The sequence below is a fragment of the Pseudopipra pipra genome, chromosome 3, assembly GCF_036250125.1.
Source record: "Pseudopipra pipra isolate bDixPip1 chromosome 3, bDixPip1.hap1, whole genome shotgun sequence".
NCBI lineage: Eukaryota > Metazoa > Chordata > Aves > Passeriformes > Pipridae > Pseudopipra > Pseudopipra pipra.
The window spans coordinates 63,319,968-63,332,116 of NC_087551.1; the positions used below are offsets into that span (position 1 = coordinate 63,319,968).

The following is a 12,149-nucleotide window of genomic DNA, read 5'->3' on the forward strand; positions in this document are numbered from 1 at the left end:
GAACCAAAACCCAGGCTTGTACTCCAGCATCTCCTGATGATAATGCTTCTCTCTTGCGTAACAATGTATTTATGTATTTACATTTACAGTTCTAGCAACCAGGACATCCCTGAGCCTAGACATGATCCCTAATTGGAATTCAACGTTTTGGAATTTTCAGCTTGATCATAAGTCATTAAGACTAGTAAGCTTCGGTTCAGCACAAAACATAAAACACAAACAAACAAAAAACAGTATCAAATATCATGACAAAGTAGAATCTGATGGAGGGTCCATAAAAGAAAGATGAGCAGGTAAGCAAGCTATTATTATTTACTCAATTTCACGATAACAGAAGTAACCAATGAAATCATTAGGAATCAATAAAAAACAACAGGACTTTTGCCACACAACACACAGTAAAATCCTAGGACCTCTACCAGAAATGTTTTGGAAGTCAAAACTTAAGAACTGCATAAACTACTGAAGGATAAATCTACTGATAGTTATTAATCAAAGGTTCAGATACAAACCTTAACTGTCTTGTTTAAAACAATGATTACTGGAAACAAACAGGGAGTGAGATCTTATTTCTAACTGACCACTGCTGGGGACAGACTTAGCAGGCAGACCTTTACACAAGCCCAATTAACAGGCACAGATCAATTCTGTTGAAGTTTTACAAAGACAGATGATCCTAGCAGATTTGCAGCATTGAAAATGGCAGAATCTACAAACTGAACTGACACTGTATCACAGTTCGGGATTATACCTTCTGCGAAGAAAAATGTCAGGAGGTACAATCTTACAGCAATATAATGTTGTCTTAAAAAAAACCACATGTGAAAACCCACATGTGCACTTTTGTGGAAAAAAATACAAAAATCTAGACTAGCTCATATATGCAAATCATAGCCAAAATCTAATCCAATGGAGGAAGAGCTGTGACCTCAATTGCAGATTTCAAATCTGATGCAAATTTTTAAAGCTGGTAATTTTTTGTTTTCATGTGTGAGTTCTGTTAGGGCTCTGGAGTGTTTTGGTAGTTATTCATAAAGTGTAATAGAACCAATATTAAAATTTAGAGTTCTAGAGATGACAGAGATTTAAGTCATGAGTATCAATGCAGATTTTTTTGAATTATTGTCAACTTGGGTGTTAACAAGCTATTGTAAAAAAGAGGGTCATTAACTACATGTGCTGGCATGTCCAGCTAGCTCTGTCTCTATTCAAATGATGACCATTCTTTTGAGAAATTGCACCAGATGACAGCCGTAGTCCTAGAGAGACATTTTTAACAGAAAGTCCCTATGAGAAATGTCATCTGAGGCTTTGAGCTTTGCTAATCTTTCTTATTTACTAATTAATGCAAACCACAAGTACACTTGCAAACAGGAAATTAAAATAAAAATATTTTATACCTTCTCTAAGTGTGATCTCTTAAATATGAACATACACACCTTCACCACTGAACTTTAATTCATATATTCTCTTCCACATTTCTCTATTGCCCTCAAGTTGATGTTGACAAATAAAATAATTTTGTTTCTTACTAGTAACAGCTGTTTTATTTTAAAAGGAAAAGGCTGTGTATTGTTGTTTCCTAAAACAACAAGTAAGGTAAATATAAACTAATTTTACTAGTAGTTATGCACATGCAGTACATGCATCTGTATTTGGGCCTTCTTATGTGACATTAAAACATTCCAACTACATATTTAGATACCTTAAATGTAAACCAATGCAAATATTATCAGAATGATAATGTTATTTTTTGGAGATCTGTGCTGTGATAAAAGTCACTTGTTTTATCTTTGCATCTCCATTGCACAGAGAAGGTTTAATCTTGGGCCTATAAGCAAGATTGAGAGGAATTTTTTACAAGTGCATGTAGCAGTAGGACAAGGGGTAATGGCTTCAGACTGAAGGTGGGCAACTTAGATTGCATGTAAGTTTTTTATAATGAGGGTGGTGAACCAGTGGCTCAGGTTGTCCAGAGATGTAGTGGATGACCCATCCCTGTAAACATTCAAAGCCAGGTTGGACAAGGCTCTGAGCAACCTGATCTAGTTGCAGATGTCCCTGTGCATTGTAAGTGGGCTGGACTAGATGGCCTTTAAAAGTCTGTTCCAAACCAAACTGTTCTATAATTCTAATAAGGCTCCCCATGATTCTGTACGTGAGCAGCATTGACTTGGTTATGTCTCTGAGAACTGTCCGTTGCTACAGCAGATACTAATTACACCAAATGTAACAAGATCCATTTTAAAACAGCTTACATTTTTTGCCATTGTGGCTATTAATAAATGCTCTTCTGAAATCTTACTAAGTGCTTTGAAACAGTTCTTGAGTTTTAAGTCTACATTTATTCATGAAATGTTTCTACCCATGTGCCTTAGTGCCAGAATTGTTTTTAATCTAGACTAGATCTTCTCATCCACTGGTATTAATATCTACAAAATGTGTCAAGAGCAGGCACCTCCAATCATTTTTCAGTTTTCATCCACTTTCTTGTTATTCATGTATCTTTAATTCACCTCTCTGATAAAGTTTGTTATAAAGCCTTGCAAGTTCCTGAGGTCAAATTAATGGGCTTGAATGACTTATTGTTGCTTGTTAAACAAGCATTCCATGTTTGTGAATCTTCCACAACTTTGCAGATCAGCAAGATCGGCATTTTTATTACCAGGCCTATGTTTGTGTGCCAACTCTTGTGTTACTCTAAAAATCACCCAGTTTTCTTACTGGAATATGTTGAGCTCAGGAGTAATGTTTTCACCTCAGGTCTGTTGACTTCTATTTCCACATGTACAGACTCTTACCTTTACCTCTGCAATCAACATCACCAATTGATAAACTCAAAGCATTTCCTAATCCTAGGTGAATTCCAAGTAATTTCCAATTTCTATGACTTAATTCAAAGTACAAGAAGTTCTATTTTCCTTATCGGGTCCCCAGTTTTTGACATTAATACAACCATTTTGTATGGTTGTATTTTGGGATCATATTTCTGAGAGAAAGTAAATGTATATTATTTTCTTTTAAGCTGGATATTATCTGAACTGAAGCTAAAAGTTAAAAAATAACCCAGATCAGGTTCAAATCCTAACAGCGCTTTATTCAAACAGATCCTTAACGGAGAGGTTAAAAAAAGATTCCTGCTCTTATCCATTTCTCCTATACGCTTTTAGAATACTAAACACAGCCAGCCACATGCATATTGATAGCATTTTTCCAGTTTGCTTATGTATTACTAAAAAAGGTTAGGAAACAGAAGCTATCAGAAGAGGACAAAATACTTACTCATATAAGTCTATCTAAAAAAGGAATACAGATGTGATATATTTAAATATATTTGATAACCCCCCTTTACATAACTGAAAAGCAAGTTGCCCATGCAATACTTTAAACCATGTTTTAATTTAAATATTGCCTTATCCCCCCAATCACTTCATTGTGCAGCTCTCCACGAGGAACCTTTATCCACTTACCACAAACAGAGCCTCGCACTAATCTCCTTAAATGTGGTCTCTCGGGGAGGTAGCGGTATTTGCATCCAAAGATACTGAGGTTTGACGTGTGATCTCCGAAGAAGCGGAGCTGGCGGTATCTCTCCCCACAACGGTAACAGAAATTAGTGTTACACTGTGAACAGGTCATGTGGTCACACCCTTCGGTTCTCTGGATGTGGATCTGTATGAGAAGAAGGAAAAAAAGTTATTTTCCCCCCTCCTTAAGCACAGGAAAGCAGGCACTACCCAGTACAATCCATTTGCCAGATGAAAAGACACTGCAAGCAACACCTTACTTAAGCCTGCATTTGCATTAATTAATACTGCAGCTGGCTTAAGACAATAATGGTTTTCTAAGGCAAGCTTCAGAGCATTAAATATGAGTTATAAGTTGTTTCCAGATTTCCATTTTCTGTATAATTCTCCTTCCTTGCTTAAACACTCTTCATATCAGATGAGAATATGAGTGATCCTTGCCCTTACTGAAAATTTGTTTTTATTTCTGAAGAAGACACATTAGCACTGAACTTTATTAAAAATAAAAGCAGCACAGTAAATGTAGCTACGAACTCTGTTTGATCTCTCCACAGATGGGTTTTCCTCTCACACCACCTGTGGCCCCATCCCTTTCCCATCACAAATTGATTTGGCATTTTGTAATATACACCAGAAAGACACTGCTGTTACAGTGAATCGTTTCACAAGTATTTTTGTTGTTGTGGCATTGTTTCTTGTTGTGCTTTTTTTTTCCCAGAAAGATTCCACAAACCCTATTAAAAATTACACCAAGCATCATGATGCCCACAGTAGAGCATGGAGCAGGGCTGCGTAAGTTCTACATCCATCTTTCTGCTGATTGCCAGCAGAAGTAGTTCCATTCCTGTATCTCCATGTACTCTTCCACAAACTGATAAAATTTACCTACTTTGCACAGATCTAATAAAGCTCTGGTTTTTGTTAACAGTTCCAAGAGTCTTTGGAGAGAGGGTAATCCTGGTCCTGAGTATTCCACGAAATCAAATACGATTACATGCTACTTTAAATCTTGTCAACGAAAACCACAGCTAATGGAGTGGTAAACACACGCTCTTTCTAGTCCACAGAATTGCTACACACATCCCACATACAACCCTTGTCCCATGTCCTGAGACCACATTCCAACAGTGGTCCACAGAAAGGCAGATAAAATTACCTAATAATTGAGGCTGAAAGTGACTCTTGGAGGTCATCTATTTTAACCCCTAGCTCCAAGCTGGACTAACTTCAAAGTCAGATCAGATTGCTCCAAGTCTCATCCCACTAAATTTTAAAAATTTCCAAGTATGGGTATGTCACAGCCTCTTTCAGCAACCTGTCCCATGCTTCACCATTCTCCCTGGGAATATTTTTTCCTGTTACATCCAACTGGAATTTTATCTGTTTTAACTTGCAATGGATAAATGAATGCCTCCTGAAACTCCTACAGATATCTACATATATTTATTTTTCAGGGAGATACAGGCAAAGACAAGGCATCACCACTCTGTGACCCTCCAAGCATCAGAGACACTGACAGCTCAGGTACCTCAAGAGAGGCTCATGGCTCCTGAGGTATCCAACATTATTGAGAGGGTCATATGTGTTTGTTCTTTGGTGCTGATCAGGGGTCATCTGGGATCACACCTGACTCACCCACACATCTACTGAAATTGGCACTTTATACATGTAGCAAAGTGATGTTTTCCATCAGCAATATTCACGATAAAAGATCCAGTGGTAGATGTAGTTAACAGCAGCTCCAGATACACCTGCCAACATCTCTTTGTCAACAGCAGTGATCTCAGAATTTGCATTTCTACACTTTCAAATGCTGCTTTCAAACATAAGAGGAGAAAGACATTCACAAAAGAGAGAATTGGGTTATAAAAATACTTTCTAGTGAGAAAGGATTCTAGTGGACTTACATTTGCCCCAGAGAAGGGATGCAAAAAGCATCCCTTATGACCAAGCAACCCTCTCCACCCTGAGAAAGCCTGCTGTATCACAGCTGCCCTGTTTTCCAGAAGCACCTGAAAAAACACCATTGCTGATGAGCTTTATAAGCCACTTGATTTTAAAACTTTCACATTTAAGCACTGAATAAACAAAGTAGAAACAGAAGTCTACTCAATATTGTACCAACTTAAGAATAACTTACCAAGTTATATGCTGTTTTCTTCTAGAAGGGACATTATATTGTCAGTTTGACTTTTGTTTTTACTTTTCAGGTTACATGTGAAAAAATGTTGACCTTGCTCATGGAGCCACAGTTTAATCTAATTCCTAAGATTAACTTGAACTGAAATGAAGGAATTTTATTAGTGACTTAATGTATTTTAACAAATTAACTTTAAATTTTAATTCCAATTAGTTTTTCAGGGGTCTGAAATTCAGAAAGCAACTATATGGACTTCTGCAATTTTAGAGGTAACTTTCCTTATCTGCTGATTCCATCTTAAAAATGTACATGAGAGAACTAGATCTTATCCCACTAATGAGAATTAACTGGTTGTTTTATCTTCTTTTTGAATCAAAACCATTTAATTCTCCTTTCTCTTCTCTAATTTACCAACCCAATTAAGTTACAGACTTTCAGTTAGGATGGATGGTATGAGCCTGGAACCTATAAAAACCCTAGATGCAAACCAAAACTACTTCATGTTTCAAAAATAAATTAATTTTTTTGGTAGTAAGAACTTCAAGAAGATTCTGGAAATAGCTTTATATGTTCTACCATTCATACCTTTCATAAATATTCACACCTCTTAGAAACTGCCTGCCAACTGCCTACCCGTGCTTTCCTAGACGCAAACCAGCTCCACTTAGCTAGGCACCGCTGCTGAACCATTTGACAATCTACTTGTTTCTACTCTAAGTCCCCCAGTCATACTGTCCTCTTTAAACATAAAAGAAGTTGATACTTCTTTTATGGGATTTATTTTATTACAGACACATACTGCAATTACATATACTTTATGTTGCTTCCTCAAAAAGTAAACCATAAAAAAAATTTTAGTGAATACTTATCTGCACATATGTAACTATCTTCAAAAGCTGCAAATCTGGAACAACTGATTGTACTTGCCCATATTTTTTTTGTTGAAAGAACTTTCCTTTTTACAGTGAGGAGAGACTTTATCAAAAAAATGAAGTAAAAAAACCCCCCAAACCTCAGATGCAGGGCTTGGACTCTCGGTCACATGCATGCAGACTGACAATGCCAGATGAACTCTGCTGCTTTCAAGCCTAAGACATGACATCTCACCAGATCAACTTCAGCTCTGGTTCACATGGACATGCCTCCCTGCCCTCCAGATAATCCACTGACAGAGATGGATTACAAATCTATAAATTGAGAAAGCGATAGCTGATGGATCAGATATCAAATGACTGTTCCTGCTCCACTGGCAATACCACGGTATGCAACAGGCAGCCGGGGGAATGTATGGGGCCAGGAATGCAGCTTGCTATAGTTAGCTGCAGCTGTGTTCCCAGCAGCACCATGAGGGTAGAAGAGGCAAGGTGAGAGCATGATGACTGCAAGCATAGTTTCTGCCTCCAAACATTCAGTAAATCCAACAGGCTTCATCCTACACCCAATACCCATTCAAAACCAAAGACATACCCACACCTTACAGGGGAAGGTTTAGTCATTCAGAAACCCAAAAATGGTTTCCAGAACAAGAGGGGTAAAAATTACACATCAAAGGCAAACACACCTAGCTCAGAGTCTTAAGGAAACAACTAAAGTAGCACAGTGGCTATTTCAGACCTTCACTTTACCTCCTCTGAATGTTAGAAGTCCTCTCATAGAAATCTTTTAGGGAAATCACTGCCAAAAGTTCTGAGGGTGAGAATGGTCGTTTCTCCTCCACTCCTGAAGAGAATCTGCACAGCTTTATCCCTTTGTATACAAATAAGGACACTCCTCCCTCCAGAGGATGAGAATTAATTTGCAGGGCACCTTCAAAATCTATGCCCTGAGTTATAACACTTATAGTAATCAGAACGGATAAGCCACAGATAAGAAGTACACACTCCTTTATTTGCATTGACATCCTTGTTTACTTAAACTTCTGTTGCTGCTCAAAGCTTTCTAAACTAGAGCTGCTGTGTGGTCTTTCCTCAAACAGTGCTGTTTTTGAAATCTGTGGTAAGATAACACCAACATGAAGTACTTCCTTGGTTTGCTGTACTGTAAAGACACTTGCGGAAACGAAGGCATTTTCCTGCAAACGCCTAGCTAGAAATTGTAAAAAATAACCCCCTAAAACAGTAGTAGGGAAAGACAAGTAATGTTATAGATTTAGTCAAATGGCATCTAAAAACATGTAGCAAGTTTGCATGCATTAGACAGCTCTCTCTAGAACAGGACCAGCACTTTTTGGACAAGTCTTGTTGAAAAAAATTGTCTATGCTGACTTCCTTAAAATAGCTTATAGTAAATTTGGAAAAGGCTCTATTAAAAACAAAAAAAATATATAAAAACTAATTTAAGATACAGTTAAAAAAAAGTAGTGTATTTCCATACTAATATACAATCAAAACATGGATCTACAATTACATAGTTGGACAGTGTGTAACATTATTATCTTATGTAAACACACTTTAGAGAGACTAGGTAAATATAAGCTATTCCTATTAGATTCACTGAAACTGTATCCAGCTACAGCAAAAAGCAATCAAGTTTAAGCTTATTCAACAGTCCCCACTATATTCAGATTACAAAGGATTATGTTCTTTCAAAGCACTTACCAAAACCACTGAAAAACTTGTGAATACGTGCCTGAGGATCTGCCAATACATACACACCCCCATAAATGTGTTTCCATTTTCTCACCTGCATGCCCAGACAAGATAATAATAGTGCATTTGACTTCTCTGTGGTACAGGTACTTAAAGAGAGAGTCTGTGTGTGTGTGTGCATCTATGTGGTGTGTATAAATAATTATCTCCAGAAGGTAACTGTAAAATATGGTCACAGTTTACACTGTAATCAGTAACTTAGGAAGTTACCAGTAATTTTACAAATTAGCCAAGCAAAGAAATTCTACCTCTACTGAAATTTCTATCTCTAATTTTTCTTAGTTTCAGTTTTAGCGTAAAGACTGAATACTAATATCTTCAGACAAAATTTCATCTTGACTTTGTCTCAATCTGTAAACTTTGGCTGCTGCAAATTTTTAACCAACACATGAAAGAGGTTAAAAATAAAATATGCTGTCACCTGAAACATTGACTATGTGGACCTAGAACAAGAATAAATTAAATGGTATGTTATCAACTCTATTTTCTCTGTCTTTCTCTTTATTTTATTTGGAAATATGATTGTCATTTGATTCAATGTTATTTTATAGAGAGGTTTTAGGGGGATGGCTGGAGAAAGAAAGGCAGAGAAGTGTTAGGTCTAATCCCCTTGACTCCAAACTGTTAACTGTTGGAATGCTTATCCCCACATGCCCAGATATCTACTTGATGAAGAGTGCTGCCGAAGATGTATTTTTTTAATTACTCAATAACCGTTGAAAAAAAAAGAACAACAGTACCACTAACCATTGGCTAACTGGTCCTTTGATTACTTGCTAGTTATAGATTTGACTTAAAAATAAACAGTGTGTTGATAGAAACATTTTGGAGATTGCAGACAGGAAGAATATTTTTCATCTCTGAAGAAAAAAGTATCAGGAGTATCAGTTTATAACAAAGTTGAATTCCCTCTTCAATATTCACTTACAATACACATCAACAGAAAGGACTTGACAGAGTTTCTTTTTTCTGTGCTAGTTTCATAACTTTCCATACTGCCTCCCACTATGTAGGAGGTTTTATTTTCCTTTGATTATGGAAAGAAACCTAAAGTATTTTTGAAATTAGCAGCCTAACTCATGCAATTTTATGTTTCGCAATTAGTGACAAGCCACAAAAGTTTCAAGTGTCTAGCCTTTTTTTTTTGAAGATGGTGAAAAGAGTTGTACATTTAAATATGGCATTTTAAATTTATTACTTATTCAGGCTGAATATGCTACAGTTAGCGGTTTTAGTTCCTTTCTCTTTCCAGCTAGAAGCCTTCTTCCCCTTGTTTTTCCACATTCATACTTTTTTGCTTGGTCCACTTTCTTCTTTTTTTGGACAACTCATTACAATAGTTACATTATTTGCATTGTCACAAAATCTGAATCCGGACACAAGTCAAAGAATTAAAACCAAAATACAGGTCCCACTCCAAAAGGAACAAAGGATTTTATTTTATGACTTCCCAGAAACTGAACATTTTTAGAACTGGCTCAAACCTATCAACTCTTACCAAAGAGCAAGCTGTAAAAACTCTGTTAAAATGTCACATGTGCATGAGGGAGGGTAAACAACTAGCTGCTGATTTTAGAGCTTTCCAGTTTTGCTTAGTGTTTCAAAATCTTTCAAGCTATGGCATCACAGGCATTTCTTTCCCAAAGACCAAAATGAGACACTTACTAAGCTGATGAACATTTTCTTATTTGCACAGTGTAAGGCTCAAAGTGTGACATATACTTGGTATATTTACAAGGAAATCTCCCTTTCAATATTTCTTTTCTACCAAACATTCCAGTTTCCTTACTTTGTCCTGTCTATGTAGATTTAGAGCAATAGAAAATTTCAGACTAGGTATTCTCTTTCAAAAAAAAAAAAAAAAAAAAAGGACAGTCTGCCACTACCATGTTGCTCTTAAGGTTTTGACTTACTACTCCCTCGGTAGCTGGAGATAGGTGTTATGAAAAAAAATAGTGAACCAAGGTAACAGCTCCTTCATTAAGGGCAACCAGGTCAGGGGTATGCAGGGCTGTTGAATCTCATTTGAGTATTAGGAAGTATTTCCTATCCTGGAATAGATTAACGATATTTTTAGGGTGTACGACTACTGCACTTCAGTGTTGAAAATTAAACTAATTAATAAGAAACACTTCACAGAATCATCTAGGTTGGAAAAGACCTCAGAGATCATCAAGTCTAACCTTTGACCATCACCTTGTCAACTAAACCATGGCATGAAGTGCCATGTCCAGTTATTTCTTGAACAACTCCAGGAATGGTGACTCCACCATCTCCCTGGGCAGCTTACTGCAATGTTTGACAACTCTTTCAGTGAAGAAATTCCTCCTGATGTCCAGCCTGAACCTCCCCTCAAGCAGCTTGAGGCTATGTCTTCTTGTCCTTTTGCTGGTTGCACTAGAGAAGTCACCAACCTCCACCTCGCTACAACCTCCTTTCAGGTAGTTGTAGAAAGTGATAAGGTCTTCCCTGAGCCTTCTCCGGACTAAACAACCCCAGCTCCCTCAGCCACTCCTCGCAGGATTTACCTGCTGGACCCTTCACCACTTCACTGCCTTTCTCTGCACTCACTCCAGCATCTCAATGTCTTTCTTGAAGTGAAGGGCCCAGAATCAGATACAGTACTCGAGGTGCGGCCTGTGAAGTCACACCTTGAGATGTGACTTGTGCAGAACTGACATTTAATCCTAAAAAACTCAGAATTTTGCCAAATCTTAAACTCTCCCTTAACTCTTCAACAGAGTACTTCCTGCCTTGTGAAACTGAATTCACTCAAACTCTCTAGAAAACATGACAAAAGGCATCATATTTCTCTACAGTTTCCCATTTCTTTAAAGCTTTATTTTAGGAATGATTTAATCTGCAGCACATTCATTACCACAAACCATTCTATGATTCTGTGATTCTAAGCATATATCAATGCCTCCTCTTACTATTTCCATAACGTTGCTTTTACAGGCAGATATTCTGCAGAATCAGTGCATAAACCAGCAAGTAAAACATCTGACCTGTTTTTCTTAAGGGGTCATTGAAAAGACCCTGCACAGCAAGTGTGAATTTCATTTTCAATGCTGAGCAGAAGCTAAAAATATTTATTTTTAATATTTAATAAACAATACCTGCAAGCCAAGGGAGAGCAGCTCACCTTGCATTTTGGACACTTCTGGGCATTCCTCTGCCCATGTTCAATTTCGTTGGCCCAGTGACGTAACAGCTTGTCTCCCTTCTTGTATTCTTTGCAGTTAACGCCTTCATGCCAGGGAGAGTGGCACTTGAAACACCAAACAAATTGGCAAGATGGACACTGGATCTGTACAAATGAGAAAACACCACATGTTTACAAGCTGGACGCTGATCCAATGAGAAAGCCTGTTTTAAAACCACTGCTCTTCAATTAAGAGAGTAGCTGCTCAGCAAAGGTCCAGCATCTTTTGAAGGGTCTGTTTTAAAAACACAAGAAGTTGTGGAAGCTAGCTTGTTCTATTTTTTTTAAAAAGAGAGAAAATACAGAAGCAATTGCTAAAGTCAGGAAAGGCCTCAATCAAACAAAACACAAGTAGCTTGGTTCAACCATAGGAACTGCTCCCCAAATACATTGTGTGGCTCAACTGACAAAAGGCAAAATCCAGGAAGCTTATTCACTTGCTTCCTACATTTGTGAGATCACCTAAAAACTAGCAGACAGTTTTCATTGCAGTAGATCTGTCGTCTTCTAGTAATAAACTTCACTGCCAAGGCTATTACCAGAGAGCACCTGGTCTTCTGAGGGGGCTCTACAGAACCCAGAATGGGTTATGAAACTATATTAGAAATGGTCCTGGAAACAGGGGCCAT

At 37.4% G+C, this 12,149-nt stretch overlaps 1 protein-coding gene across 4 annotated transcripts in view; it reads right to left on the bottom strand.

Moving 5' to 3' along the window:
- The window catches only part of TPD52L1 (TPD52 like 1), a 140,018-nt gene that overhangs the window by 89,315 nt on the left and 38,554 nt on the right, over window positions 1–12,149 (bottom strand). For 3 of the 4 annotated variants that reach the window (XM_064649608.1, XM_064649607.1, XM_064649605.1), the window contains exons 3-5: window positions 11,461–11,625; window positions 5,435–5,539; window positions 3,471–3,672 (exon numbers count right to left, since the gene is read on the bottom strand). In XM_064649608.1, the coding sequence (XP_064505678.1) occupies window positions 3,471–3,672; window positions 5,435–5,539; window positions 11,461–11,625 (472 nt within the window). The remainder of the gene's footprint in view (window positions 1–3,470; window positions 3,673–5,434; window positions 5,540–11,460; window positions 11,626–12,149) is intronic. The other variant, XM_064649606.1, reaches the window with a different exon arrangement.